The 16,459-nt window shown below is 34.3% G+C and overlaps 1 protein-coding gene across 1 annotated transcript in view; it reads left to right on the top strand.

Annotated features, from left to right (window-relative positions):
• gpr107 (G protein-coupled receptor 107) overlaps window positions 1-16,459 on the top strand; it is a 37,259-nt gene that overhangs the window by 1,528 nt on the left and 19,272 nt on the right. The window contains exons 2-9 of the mRNA XM_062959923.1: window positions 1,238-1,357; window positions 3,591-3,641; window positions 3,835-3,923; window positions 5,617-5,714; window positions 7,236-7,276; window positions 8,719-8,775; window positions 10,901-11,008; window positions 13,113-13,246. Of these exons, the coding sequence (XP_062815993.1) occupies window positions 1,238-1,357; window positions 3,591-3,641; window positions 3,835-3,923; window positions 5,617-5,714; window positions 7,236-7,276; window positions 8,719-8,775; window positions 10,901-11,008; window positions 13,113-13,246 (698 nt within the window). The remainder of the gene's footprint in view (window positions 1-1,237; window positions 1,358-3,590; window positions 3,642-3,834; window positions 3,924-5,616; window positions 5,715-7,235; window positions 7,277-8,718; window positions 8,776-10,900; window positions 11,009-13,112; window positions 13,247-16,459) is intronic.

Here is a 16,459-nt window from a genome sequence, read left to right as displayed (position 1 = left end):
TCCAGAATGTTGGATAAGCGAGTGTTGGATAAGTGAGACTATAATATAATACTATATACGAGGGGTCCCCAAACTAAGGCCCGGGGGCCGGATGCGGCCCTCCGAGGTCATTTACCTGGCCCCCGCCCTCAGTTTTATAATATAATATATTGTATATACATATAATATTGATTATAATATTATAATGTAATACAATATAACACTTATAATAATACCATATAATAATATTAATTATATATTCTATATTACATATAATATTACTAATAATATTACAGTATTGCGGTATAGTTCAATATAGTAATATATAATGCTAAAATTGTGCTATGCTAATAATATAATATATTGTATGTACATATAATTTGTAAGCCACTCTGAGTCCTCTTTGGGGTGAGAAGGGTGTGATACAAATGTAGTAAATAAATGCAGTAAATAAATAAATAATAAATAAATACATTTTAGACTTAGGCTCGCCCAAAGTCTGAAATGACTTGAAGGCACACAACAACAACAACAACAATCCTAATTAACTTGACTATCTCATTGGCCAGAAGCAGGAGCACACTTCCCATTGAAATCCTGATAAATGTATGTTGGGTTAAAATTGTTTTTATTTTTAAATATTGTATTGTTCTTTCATTGTTCTTGTTGTTGTTGTTGTTTTTGCACTACAAAGAAGACATGTGCAGTGTGCATCGGAATTTTTTGTATTTTTTTTTCAAATGATAATCCGGCCGCTCAACAGTCTGAAGGATTGTGGACCGGCCCTTGGATAAAAAAGTTTGAGGACCCCTGCTATATACAGTAGAGTCTGCTTTAGCCAACCTTTGCTTATCCAGCATTCTGTATTATCCAGCGCACTCTGCCTTTCAGTAGTCATTGTTTTTGTAGTAAATGTTTTGAATACATTGCGATGTTTTGGTGCTAAATTCGTAAATACAGTAATTACTGCATAACGTTACTGTGTATTGAACTGCTTTTTCTGTCCATTTGTTGTAAAACATGGTGTTCTGATACTTAATTTGTAAAATCATAACGTAATTTGACGTTTAATATATATGGAGATGAAGATCGTTTCAGCGCCCTAAATATATGATAATTTCCGTTTAGGTTGTGGTTGCTGAAGCGACAAGTAGAGACATGTGTCATTGAGCAAGAACATGTAGCTCACCTCATGTGCCGTGGTGTTTGGAAACAGGACTATTTGTACTTTTCCTTTTGTCTTTCCTCTTTTATTCAGGATGACGTTCGGCAGAAGGTCCATCTCAATACCTTTGGCTTCTTCAAAGATGGCTTCATGAAGGTCAATGTGAGCAGCCTCTCAGTCAAGCAGATTGCAGACGTGGACAGGAACTTCCAGGTAGTTATCGGTTGTATTTCCACATTATCAATATTATTATTATTTTACTGTTGTTGTTGTTGTTGTTGGTTGTATTTCCACATTTTTAAAAATTATTATTATTATTATTATTTTGTTTTGTTGTTGTCAGTTGTATTTCCTTATTATTATATTATTATTATGTCGTTGTCGGTTGTATTTCCACATTATCATTATTATTATTATTTTACTGTTGTTGTTGTTGGTTGTATTTCCACATTTTTAAAATTATTATTATTATTTTGTTGTTTTGTTGTTGTCAGTTGTATTTCCTTATTATTATTATTATTATTATTATTATTATTATTATTATTATTATTATGTCATTGTCTGTTGTATTTCCACATTATTATTATTATTAGGTGGTTGTTGTTGTTGTTGCTGTTGCTGTTGCCACTGCAGGGAAAGACAGATAATATTCTTATTCTTACTATATTGCTATATTTTTACTACTACAGTATTTCCACATTTTTAAAATTATTATTATTATTTTGTTGTTTTGTTGTTGTCAGTTGTATTTCCTTATTATTATTATTATTATTATTATTATGTCGTTGTCTGTTGTATTTCCACATTATTATTATTATTAGGTGGTTGTTGTTGTTGTTGCTGTTGCCACTGCAGGGAAAGGCGGATAATATTCTTATTCTTACTATATTGCTATATTTTTACTACTACAGTATTTCCACATTTTTTAAAATTATTATTATTATTTTGTTGTTTTGTTGTTGTCAGTTGTATTTCCTTATTATTATTATTATGTCGTCGGTTGTATTTCCACATTATTATTATTATTAGGTTGTTGTTGTTGCTGTTGCCGCTGCAGGGAAAGGCGGATAATATTCTTATTCTTACTATATTGCTATATTTTTACTACTACTACTATTATTATTTATTTATTAGCAACATTTATATCCTGCCCTTCTCACTCTGAAGGGGACTCAGGGCCGCTTACAAGTTATATGTACATACAATATGTCATTTTATTAGCATAGCACAATATAAGCATTATATATTACTATGTTGTACTATACCACTATATTGCAATGTTATTCGTAATATTACATGTAATATAAATATGCAATTATAATAGTGTATTATTATATTGTATTACATTATATTATTATCAATTTTATATGTATAATATTAGTATTAACATTATTATTGCCACAGGGAAAGGCGAATAATATTCTTATTCTTACTATATTGCTATATTTTTTACTAATACTACTACTGTTATTATTATTTATTTATTAGCAATATTTATATCCCGCCCTTCTCACACTGAAGGGGACTCAGGCCGGCTTACAAGTTTTATGTACATAAAATATATTGTATTATTAGCATAGCACAATATAAGCATTATATATTACTATATTGTACTGTACCAATATATTGAAATATTATTAGCAATATTACATGTAATATTACATATTATATTATAATAGAGTATTATTATTAAATTGTATTACATTATGTTATCAATATTATGTGTATGTACAATATATTATATTATTAGCATAGCACAATATAAGCATTATATATTACTATATTGTACTATACCACTATATTGCAATATTATTCATAATATTACATGTAATATAAATATGCAATTATAATAGTGTATTATTATTATTATATTGTATTACATTATAGTATTATCAATATTATATATATGTACAATATATTATATTATTAACATAGCACAATATAAGCATTATATATTACTATATTGTACTATACCACTATATTGCAATATTATTCGTAATATTACATGTAATATAAATATGCAGTTATAATAGTGCATTATTATTATTTTGTATTACATTATATTATTATCAATATTATACGTATAATATTAGTATTAACATTATTATTGCCACAGGGAAAGGCGAATAATATATTATATATTATTATTATTTTGCTGTGTTATTATTAATATTATTGTCACAGGGAAAGGCGGATAATTTTTATTTATTTATTATCTTTATTTACACCTCACATATTATAAGAATTATAATGTATGTTACAAAAGCTATTAAATGTTACAATGTATTTGTGCTTAAATATTTTTAAAAGCAGCCAAGGTCCATCTTTTGCTGGTATGAATATTAACCTGATTGGAATAATAAATGGTTCCTGTTTGAGAGTGTATTACAAATATTTTTAAGGCTGTTTGAAACCAGATTCGATTGACTTACTTCATTTTTTTTAGGTGGGCTTCAGTTTAGACCGAACGCGGAACGATGGCTTCTCGACTTACCTGGCAAGTAGAAGAAAAGTATTCAATTTTTTGGAGTAAAATCAGAAAAGATTTACATTTTTTCAATTCTTGTGATGCCATTGCATTCAGTAGCAACTTTTAAATTAATCCCGCTCCTTTCAATCCCAAACGAGAGAGAAAAACACGAGTGTGGTAAATACCTTTTTCAAAATTATGATTTTCTTTCCTTCCTCAGGACGAAGAAATGGATTACTGCATTTTGAACAAAACCCCAGATCATGACGTTTCGGTCACTCTTCTCCTCCTGGATTTTGCAAAGAAACTGTGAGTAAAAGCCATGTCTTACCTAATAATATAATAATAATAATAATTTTATTTTTGTACCCCACCACCATCTCCCCAGAGGGACTCGGGGCGGCTTACAGATATAAAACCAACATACAATAATATCGAATACAAAAACCTTGTCCTGAGCTCTCTAATTTAGAGAGTGTTACTTTTGGTTTGTATCCTGCGAATGTGGGATTTCTGTATTGATAGTGTTTAAATGCAGTTTGTGCCATTCTTGTATTGCAACTGATTGTATCATCCAGAACGTACCATAATGTGGAAAGAGTTAATTGCCAAGGAGCTAGGATGACCTTGATGTGTGGCTGGAACTAGGGAGTATCCAGACACAAGTTTTTTTGTGCTGATTGATTCAGTTCAGTTGAGTTCTGTCTGCCTAGAGTTTGAATCAAGTTCTTTTGGAGAACAGAACAGTCCTGTGTTCGTCTGTTGTCTGCAAGTCTGTTTGTGTTGATTACTGCTGCATACAGTAAAACTTTGTAAATAGTTTTACCAACGTCTCTGAGTGTCTCTTCGTTCTGCGCTCCACTGATTCCATCCAACTGATGCTGCGCTGCAAATACTCTGACACAGGGGTCCCCAAACTAAGGCCCGGGGGCCAGATGCGGCCCTCCAAGGTCATTTACCTGGCCCCCACCCTCAGTTTTATAATATAATATACTAGCTGTGCCCGGCCACACGTTGCTGTGGCGAAGTATGGTGGTATGGGAAATAAAGTACTGATGAATTGGTGGTAGTTAAGGTAAAGGGTCCCCTGGGCTGAGTGGGTTGCTAGGAAACCAAGTGAGCGGAGCTTAGCCTTCTAACTGGCAGCAATTGGATAAAAACAATTATTCCTCTCCCTCTAATTAGGACTTTATTTTTCTTTTCTTTTTGTTGTATCAACCTAGAGGCATGGATGAGGGGTTGTGCTGTCAATTTTCGAGGATGTGGGGTGTTTACTTTTGTTGTTTTGTCCGCTGCCGTGATGCCATCACTCTTTTATATATATAGATTGTATACACATATAATATTGATAATAATATTATTATGTAATACAATATAACACTAATAATAATAATACCATACAATAGTATTAATTATATATTACTAATAATATTATAGTATGGTGGTATAGTTCAATACAGTAATATATAATGCTAAAATTGTGCTATGCTAATAATATAATATATTGTATGTACATATAATTTGTAAGCCACTCTGAGTCCCCTTTGGGGTGAGAAGGGTGTGATACAAATGTAGTAAATAAATATAGTAAATAAATAAATAAATGTTAGACTTAGGCTCACCCAAAGTCTGAAATGACTTGAAAGCACACCACAACAACAACAACAACAACAAACCTAATTAACTTGACTATCTCATTGGCCATAAGCAGGCCCACACTTCCCATTGAAATCCTGATAAATGTATGTTGGTTAAAATTGTTTTTATTTTTAAATATTGTATTGCTCTTTCATTGTTATTTCATTGTTCTTGTTGTTGTTTTTGCACTACAAATAAGACATGTGTAGTGTACATCGGAATTTGTTTGTATTTTTTTTTTCAAATGATAATTTGGCCCCTCAACAGTTTGAAGGATTGTGGACTAGCCCTCTGCATAAAAAGTTTGGGGACCCCTGCTCTGTCATATCCAAGCACATCTGCCTTTCTTTCTTTCCTCTGCCAGCGTCAAAGTCAAGACCAAAGTCAACACCCCCAACTTGCCAGAAATCATCTTCACTGACCCCTCGGCCGAGGCACAGCCGGCAGGCGCCCAGAACGCGGGTAAGTCATCGCAGTGGGAAATGTAAGAACTCAGGCATTAAGTTCATAGAATGACTATCTTGGGAAACCAAATATGCCTGGGTTATGAGAAGAAGGCCTTGTTTGTTTTGAGATATTAGGCAATATCACTTAAGTTTGGTCCAGATCCGCCGTGGGCTAGATTCAGGGCGGATCTGGACCAAATTAAATGTTTATAATTGTGCATGTTTTTTGTCTATGGTTGTGTTTTATATTGCTATTGTTTTATTTGGGCTTTATTGCGCCAAATTGCTATGTTTGTGTGTGTGTGTAAAGAAATCCTTGCAATGTTGCTTGCAAAAGATCTCTGCAAAAAAGGGAGCTGAACTTTTGCAGAGGCAAGCCACGCCTTAAACAATGTATCGGTTTAATGTGTTGTCGAAGGCTTTCATGGCCGGGATCACAGGGTTTTTGTATGTCTTTCGGGCTGTGTGGCCATGTTCCAGAAGCATTCTCTCCTGACGTTTCGCCCACATCTATGGCAGGCATCCTCAGAGTGATTAACTGAAACATTAATGCTGGCTCCCAGTGACAAAGGACCCTTGCCACACCCCAGACTCTACACAGATATATATATTCTTTCCTTTCCTTACTTAGTTTATCCATACCTCACAACCTCTGAGGATGCCTGCCATAGATGTGGGCGAAACGTCAGGAGAGAATGCTTCTGGAACATGGCCACACAGCCCGAAAGACATACAACAACCCAATGTATCGGTTTGCTGGCAGATGGCTGGGTTTTGTCAGCTTGGAGGGAGAGCACAGAAAAGACAGGCTCTCTAGCTACGGTCAAGTAGCAGTTTAAATAGGCTATGCTGGATATATTGAATGCTGATTGATTAGTTATTGATCCTATGCAACTACAAGGACATTGTACGGTTGCTGAACAGTTTATTTAACTTCAACTCAAAAAGTAAAGTTCCTTTGTTCTTTCAATTCCTCTGCCTGGTCTGAGTCTTTTGCACATGGTGTTAACTGGACGCTGCTGGTTCCGCTATACACACTCGCTAACAGGCTTGGCCCCATGTAAGCCGCCCTGAGTCCCCTTTGGGGAGATAGAGGCGGGGTATAAAAATAAAGTTATTATTATTATTATTATTATTATTATTATTATTATTATCTGGGTGAGGGAGAACTACAACTCCCAAATTCCCAGGGCAATCACCCCTAAACCCCGACAGTATTCGCAATTGGCCATGTTGGGTCTGTGTGCCAAGTTTGGTTCTGATCTGACGTCAGTTGGGTTCAGGGCTCTCTGGATAAGGGTGAACTACAACTCCCAGATCCGATGTCAATCACCCTCAAAGCAGGCCTGTATGCACAGTTGGCCATGTTGGGTCTGTGTGCCAAGTTTGGTCCAGATCCATCGTCGACTGGGTTCAGGGCTCTCTGGATAAGGCTGAACTACAACTCCCAGATGTTTAGCGAGAAGGCACGAAAGACTTTGTGAGAGTCACAATAAATCGGTACCAATGTCGTTTTTCTGTTTATTTGCACCTCTAGATTCGAAGCCGGTCGCCAACCCAAATGGAACTGGAGTCCAGGTAAAAAAAAAGGCAAGGGGGAGGCAGTGCTCGTGGCATTTTGAGCAGGAATGTTATTTGGGAATGCGGAGAAGAGTTGTTGTTTTTATTTCTATATATATAAAAGAGTAATGGTGTCCGTTCCTCCCACTAAACAACAAAATTACAAGCCCCAGAACCTAGAAATTTGGCAGCACAACCCACCATCCTTGCCCCTAGGTTCCGACAACAAAAAGAAAAGAAAAATAAAGTCCTAATTAGAGGGAGAGAAATAATTGTTTTTATCCAATTGCTGCCAGTTAGAAGGCTAAGCTCTGCCCACTTGGTCTCCTAGCAACCCGCTCAGCCCAGCGTCAATAAAAGAATAAAAAATAAAATAAATACAAATAATACAATAAAAAATAATAAAAGACACTAAAATGATTAAAAACACTAAAAATTAATACAATAAAATACTATAATAAAATAATTACAAATAATACAGCAAAATACAGTAGAGTCTCACTTATCCAACACTCGCTTATCCAACATTCTGGATTATCCAACGCATTTTTGTAGTCAATGTTTTCAATACATAATTGCAGAATATAAATGCAAAACATCCAACCACTTACCAGTCCTTGAAAAGGGCAAGGTAACCCTTTGGGTGCAGGTGTTGTTTTGTTATTTGCCCTTATCCAACCTCTATTTTTAAAAACTAGGGTCATATTGGCCTTTTTCGCTGTTGCTTCACATAATGGTCGCATTGCTGAATATAAATGCAAAACATCCAACTACTTACCAGTCCCTGAAAAGGGCAAGGTAACCCTTTGGGTGCAAGTGTTGTTTTGTTATTTTCCCTTTTCCCGTCTCTATTTTTCAAAACTAGGGTCATATTGGCCTTTTTCGTTGTTGCTTCACATAATGGTCGCATTGCAGAATATAAATGCAAAACGTCCATAATAATAATGCTACTAATACTAGTAATATAGAATAATATAATAATACAGTAGAGCTCGGTGCAGCAATGGGTTAAATCCTTGTGCTGTCTGAACTGCTGCCCCGAAGGTTGGCAGTTCAGATCCGTGAGACAGGGTGAGCTCCCATCTGTCAGCTCTAGCTTGCGGGGACACGACAGAAGCCTCCCTCCGAGCAACGTCCCCTGGGCAACGTCTCTTTTCCAAATGAAATAAAACACACATACATTTTTATAAGACGGGGAAACTAAGGGGGGGGGGGAAGAGGATTATGAAAGGAGGGGTCGAAGCACAACATAAGAAGGAGATAAGAAAAGAGAAAAAGAAGAAAAGAAATGGAAAAAAAGAAGAAAAAAAATTAAAAATATAAAAATAAAAAAGGGGGTAGTGCTAGGCCTCCAATCCTCATTGTCGTGTATTTCAAGAGTCCGAATGTTGTTGTTGTTGCTGTTGTTATTGGTATTATTGTTTGGACTTTCAAGTTGGACTCTTATTGTTTGGACTCAGGTGCCAGCTGAAGTCACGCACCCCATCCAAAGCAAAGACAATGGATATTCCTTCCAGGTGAGTTCCCTTTTTTACCTTGTTTTCCTCAAGTTTTCAGGTACAGTAGAGTCTCACTTATCCAACATTCGCTTATCCAACGTTCTGGATTATCCAACGCATTTTTGTAGTCAATGTTTTCAATACATTTTGGTGCTAAATTCGTAAATACGGTAATTATTACATAGCATTACTGCGTACTGAACTACTTTTTCCGTCAAATTTGTTGTAAAACATGATGTTTTGATGCTTAATTTGTAAAATCGTAACCTAATTTGATGTTTAATAGGCTTTTCCTTAATGCCTCCTTATTATCCAACATATTCACTTATCCAACATTCTGCCGGCCCGTTTATGTTGGATAAGTGAGACTATTGTACCTGAAAAAAGCACACCTTCTGAACCTGGTATTTACTACCATTGGCCTCTGAATGCTCAGTTATTGTTAGTGTCCGGGTATTAAATTGCTGTTGATATTGTTTTATGTTGTTTTGTATGGTTATATGTTTGAATATATGTTTATCTGACACTACTAGCACTTTTATGGCCCAGTTCTTTTTAGGGGCCAACCCAGGATTTTATCAAGCATGTCTGTTTTGTATGATTTTATTTGTTTTATGACTTGCTTTATTGTTGATTGATTTGTTTTTATTGTTGTGTTTTATATTGTCTGTTTTGCCTGGGCTTGGCCCCATGTAAGCCGCCCCGAGTCCCCTTGGGGAGATGGGGCGGGGTATAAAAATAAAGTTATTATTATTATTATTATTATTATTATTATTATTATTATTATTATTATTATTATTGTATGACACAGCAAACAAGATAGATATGCTGGATTTCATATCACAAAACCACAAATCGAACACTTCCCAAGTGTCTAGGACTGTGTGATGTATTATTATTATTATTATTATTATTATTGTTTTATTATGACACAGCAAACAAGATAGACATGCTGGATTTCGTATCACAAAATCCCAAGTCGAACACTTCCCAAGTGTCTAGGACTGTGTGATGTATTTTCGGATGATGCTGCAGATCCCAGTCGGGTGGCCTTTTGCAGTTGGCAGATCGTGATTTTGTCAATGTCTATTGTTTCCAAATGCCGGCTGAGATCTTTTGGCACGGCACCCAGTGTGCCCATCACCACCGGGACCACCTGCACTGGTTTCTGCCAGAGTCTTTGAAGTTCAGTCTTGAGGTCCTGATAGCGGCTGAGTTTTTCCTGTTGTTTTTCGTCAATGCGACTGTCACCTGGGATGGCGACATCCATGATCCAAACCTTTTTCTTTTCCACAACTGTGATGTCTGGTGTGTTGTGTTCCAGAACTTTGTCAGTCTGGATTCGGAAGTCCCACAGTATCTTTGCATGTTCATTTTCCAATACTTTTGCAGGTTTGTGATCCCACCAGTTCTTTGCTGCTGGGAGGTGGGACTTGAGGCATAAGTTCCAATGAATCATTTGGGCCACATAGTTGTGCCTCTGTTTGTAGTCTATCTGTGCGATTTTCTTACAGCAGTTGAGGATATGATCAATGGTTTCATCGGTTTCCTTGCACAGTCTGCACTTTGGGTCATCAGCTGATTTTTCGATCTTGGCCTTGATTGCCTTTGTCCTGATGTCTTGCTCCTGGGCTGCAAGGATCAGGCCTTCTGTCTCCTTCTTCAGGGTCCCATTCGTGAGCCAGAGCCAGGTCTTCTCTTTATCAGCTTTTCCTTCAATTTTGTCAAGGAACTTTCCATGCAGTGTTTTGTTGTGCCAGCTGTCAGCTCTAGTTTGTAGTGCGGTTTTCTTATACTGATTCTTTGTCTGCTGTGTTTTGAGGAGTTTCTGGTTTTTGACTTCAATCAAAGCAGGTTCTTCACTTTGCTTTACATACTCTGCCAGGACATGTTCTTCTTCTTTGACTGCTTGTTTTACTTGTAAGAGTCCTATTATTATTATTATTATTATTATTATTATTATTATTATTATTATTATTAATTTTACTGATTTATGTTTTTAATTTTATGTTGTTCAGGGTTGTCCCCGTGTGAATCGCCCTGAGTCCCTTTGGGGAGATGGAGGCGGGATACAAAAATAAAGTTACAGTAATATTATTATTCTTTGGAGGCTCCTCAAACCCTTCCTTTTCTCTCGTCCCAGTTCTCCTTCAACGTCAGCGCGGAGACCCAAGAGGGGCTTTATAGCCTCTATTTCCACAAATGTGTCGGGAAGGACGTGCAAAACGAGCAGGTCATCTTCAGCCTGGAGGTGAGTCGCTGTGTTTCTCTCCATGTCTTCTCAATCTGATAGGTCTGAGAAAGACCCTTTCTGGTCTCCGTCGCGTGCTTTCTGTTCCTTTCCGACAGACCATAACTTTGTGGGGCATTTATTTGAGAAAATACCATGTTTCATCGCATATTAGTCGCACCCCCCACTTTCCATGAAAAAGGTGGTGATGCGACTATTATGTGAGGGAAAATCTACCTTTGATTCTCTGGTTTCCAGTTTTAAAAAATGCCTCCAAAAGGAGAAAGGATGATGCAGAGCCATTATTATTATTATTATTATTATTAATATATATTATTTCACTCTGATCTTATTATTATTATTATTATTATTATTATTACATTTATTATTTTACTCTATTTATTATTACATGTACTATTTTCCTGTATTTATTATTATTATTATTTTTATTACATGTATTATTTTTCTCTATTATTATTATTATTACATTTATTATTTCACTCTGATCGTATTTTTATTGCATTTATTATTTTACTCTATTTATTATTACATGTATTATTTTCCTGTAATTATTTTATTATGACACAGCAAACAAGATAGATATGCTGGATTTCCTATCACAAAATCACAAGTCGAACACTTCCCAAGTGTCTAGGACTGTGTGATGTATTTTCGGATGATGCGTGCAGATCCCAGTAGGGTGGCCTTTTGCAGTTGGCAGATTTATTATTATTATTATTATTATTATTATTATTATTACATGTATTATTTTTCTCTATTATTATTATTATTAATACATTTATTATTTCACTCTGATCGTATTATTATTGCATTTATTATTTTACTCTATTTATTATTACTTGTATTATTTTCCTGTATTTATTATTATTCTTATTATTATTACATGTATTATTTTTCTCTATTATTATTATTAATACATTTATTATTTCACTCTGAACTTATTATTATTATTATTGCCTTTATTATTTCACTCTATTTATTCTTACATGTATTATTTTCCTGTATTTATTATTATTATTATTTCTTGTATTATTTTACTCTATCATTATTAAAAGAATACATAAGCACATTGACATTGAAGAAGATGAGAATAATGGTTTAATCAGAGTTGGACAATCTTATCTTAAATTTGAGCTTGATGTAAATATTCAAAAACATTTAACCTCTATTTATTATTACTTGTATTATTTTCCTGAATTGGTTATTATTATTATTATTACATGTATTATTTTACTCTATTATTATTAAAAGGATACATAAGCACATTGACATTGAAGAAGATGAGAATAATGGTTTAATCAGAGTTGGACAGTCTTGTCTTAAATTTGAGCTTGATGTAAATATTCAAAAACATTTAACCTCTATTTATTATTACTTGTATTATTTTCCTGAATTGGTTATTATTATTATTATTATTACATGTATTATTTTACTCTATTATTATTAAAAGGATACATAAGCACATTGACATTGAAGATGAGAATAATGGTTTAATCAGAGTTGGACAGTCTTATCTTAAATTTGAGCTTGATGTAAATATTCAAAAACATTTAACCTCTATTTATTATTACTTGTATTATTTTCCTGAATTGGTTATTATTATTATTATTATTACATGTATTATTTTACTCTATTATTATTAAAAGGATACATAAGTGCATTTACATGGAAGAAGATGAGAATCATGATTTGATCAGAGTTGGACAGTCTTGTCTTAAATCTGAGCTTTATGTAAATATTCCACAACATTTAACCTACTGATGCCTCAATTAATGTAATTTTATTGGTATCTATTTTTATTTCTGAAATTTACCACCCTCGGCTTATACTGGAGTCAATGTTTTCCCAGTTTTTTTGTGGTAAAATGAGGTGCCTCGGCTTATAGTCAGGTCGGAGTATATACGGGATATGTGCCCACAGATTGGGTGTAGTTATTTCCAATATGAAAAATTCGGGGCTATGTCTGTTTTTATTGTTGTTTTTATTGTTATTTTAAAGCGAATTGTATTGTTTTAATCTATTTCTGTAAACCGCTCCGAGCCAAACTGGGAGTAGCGGTATACAAGTCCAATAAATAAATAAATAAATATTCCCTATGTTTCAGATTGGGATCATGGAGCAGAATCCCGACAGCTACCTCTCGGCCGGAGAGATCCCTCTGCCCAAGCTCTACATCTCCATGGCCTTCTTCTTCTTCATTGCCGGAACCGTCTGGATCCACACGCTCCGGAAACGCAGGTGCGGGGACAGCGTCATTCCAAATAATACAATAGAATGACTTTATGCCATTGTGCGTGGAGGTGAAATGCTTTCCTCCGCACACACCACAAAAACAACACACCCCTCCCTCCACACCCGTGCCACATACACACAGACACATTTGTCACTTTTATCTATCTATCTATCTATATATAAAAGGGTAATGAAATTCCGGCCTAGGACAAAACAACAAAACTACACATCCCAGAAACACTAAACTTGGCAGCACAACCCCTCATCCATGCCTCTACGTTCATACAACAAAAAGAAAAGAAAAATAAAGTCCTAATTAGAGGGAGAGGAATAATTGTTTTTATTCCAATTGCTGCCAGTTAGAAGGCTAAGCTCCGCCCACTTGGTCTCCTAGCAACCCACTCAGCCCAGGGGACAGGCAGAGTTAGGCCTCACTTAGGCCTCTTCCACACTGCCTATAAAATACAGATTATCTGCCTCTACATTCATACAACAAAAAGCTCCAGCTACTCCAGAAAACAGCCAGGCTTTGAGACTGCAAGGCTATTCGCTGCTATTCCACCTGGCCAAAAAAGGATTCCCATAAACCACAGCAATGCGTGGCCGGGCAAAGCTAGTTATGTGTATAGATAGATTATATTACAATTATTCTCTATTACAATAATTACTATTATTGGCCTATTATGATAACAATTATTGTTATAACAAGCTTTTTCTCGCCAAAGTATTCAGAACGGAAATGACTATTTCTCCAAGGCTTTATGGAAATACAATATATCAAATATACTATAACACACACACACATATATATTACTCTATATCAAAATATATATAGAAATATACAGTATAGAAATATACTAAATATACTATCAACGTACTATAATACCATATAGTATAGTATAGTGTACTATACTATAGTATGCTATACTATACTATAATACTGCATGAAAGATATAGATTGGCGACTATTATGTGAGGAACCATATAGTATAGTATGTGATAGTATAGTATACTATACTATATGGTTCCTCACATAATAGTCGCCAATCTATTTCCTTCATGCAGACTATATAGTTTTATAGTATAGCATACTATAGTATAGTATACTATAGTATAATATAGTACACTATAGTATAGTATACTATACTGTATAGTATTATAGTATGTTATACTATAGTATGCTATACTATACTATAATACTATATAGTCTGCATGAAGGAAATAGAGTGGTGACTATTATGTGAGGAACCATATAGTATAGTATATATAATAGTCGCCAATCTATTTCCTTCATGCAGACTATATAGTATTATAGTATAGCATACTATAGTATAGTATATTATATGGTTCCTCACATAATAGTCGCCAATCTATTTCCTTCATGCAGACTATATAGTATTATAGTATAGCATACTATAGTATAGTATACTATATGGTTCCTCACATAATAGTCGCCAATCTATTTCCTTCATGCAGACTATATAGTATTATAGTATAGCATACTATAGTATAGTATACTATATGGTTCCTCACATAATAGTCGCCAATCTATTTCCTTCATGCAGACTATATAGTATTATAGTATAGCATACTATAGTATAGTATACTATATGGTTCCTCACATAATAGTCGCCAATCTATTTCCTTCATGCAGACTATATAGTATTATAGTATAGCATACTATAGTATAGTATACTATATGGTTCCTCACATAATAGTCGCCAATCTATTTCCTTCATGCAGACTATATAGTATTATAGTATAGCATACTATAGTATAGTATACTATATGGTTCCTCACATAATAGTCGCCAATCTATTTCCTTCATGCAGACTATATAGTATTATAGTATAGCATACTATAGTATAGTATACTATATGGTTCCTCACATAATAGTCGCCAATCTATTTCCTTCATGCAGACTATATAGTATTATAGTATAGTATAGCATACAATAGTATAACATACTATAATACCATATAGTATACTATGATATAGTATACTATACTATAGTATAGTATATTATACTATAGTATGCTATACTATAATACTATATAGTCTGCATGAAGGAAATCGATTGGCGACTATTATGTGAGGACCCATATAGTATAGTATACTGTACTATAATACTACAGTAGAGTCTCACTTATCCAACACTCACTTATCCAACGTTCTGGATTATCCAACGCATTTTTGTAGTCAATGTTTTCAAAACATCATGATATTTTGGTGCTAAATTCATAAATACTTTATTTACTACATAGCATTACTGCATATTGAACTACTTTTTCTGTCAAATTTGTTGTATAACGTGTTGTTTTGGGGCTTAATTTGTAAAATCACAACCTAATTTGGTGTTTAATAGGCTTCTCCTTAATCTCTCCTTGTTATCCAACATATTCGCTTATCCAACGTTCTGCCGGCCCGTTTATGTTGGATAAGTGAGACTCTACTGTATATACTATATAGTCTGCATGAAGGAAATCGATTGGCGGCTATTATGTGAGGACCCATATAGTATAGTATACTGTACTATAATACTATATACTATATAGTCTGCATGAAGGAAATCGATTGGCGGCTATTATGTGAGGAACCATATAGTATAGTATACTGTACTATAATACTATATACTATATAGTCTGCATGAAGGAAATCGATTGGCGACTATTATGTGAGGACCCATATAGTATAGTATACTGTACTATAATACTATATACTATATAGTCTGCATGAAGGAAATCGATTGGCGGCTATTATGTGAGGAACCATATAGTATAGTATACTGTACTATAATACTATATACTATATAGTCTGCATGAAGGAAATCGATTGGCGACTATTATGTGAGGACCCATATAGTATAGTATACTGTACTATAATACTATATACTATATAGTCTGCATGAAGGAAATCGATTGGCGGCTATTATGTGAGGACCCATATAGTATAGTATACTGTACTATAATACTATATACTATATAGTCTGCATGAAGGAAATCGATTGGCGGCTATTATGTGAGGAACCATATAGTATAGTATACTGTACTATAATACTATATACTATATAGTCTGCATGAAGGAAATCGATTGGCGGCTATTATGTGAGGACCCATATAGTATAGTATACTGTACTATAATACTATATACTATATAATCTGCATGAAGGAAATCGATTGGCGACTATTATGTGAGGACCCATATAGTATAGTATACTGT

Source organism: Anolis carolinensis, unplaced genomic scaffold (assembly GCF_035594765.1).
Source record: "Anolis carolinensis isolate JA03-04 unplaced genomic scaffold, rAnoCar3.1.pri scaffold_7, whole genome shotgun sequence".
NCBI lineage: Eukaryota > Metazoa > Chordata > Lepidosauria > Squamata > Dactyloidae > Anolis > Anolis carolinensis.
Note: the sequence above shows the minus strand (reverse complement) of the source record. Positions and strands in the feature narration are given on the sequence as shown.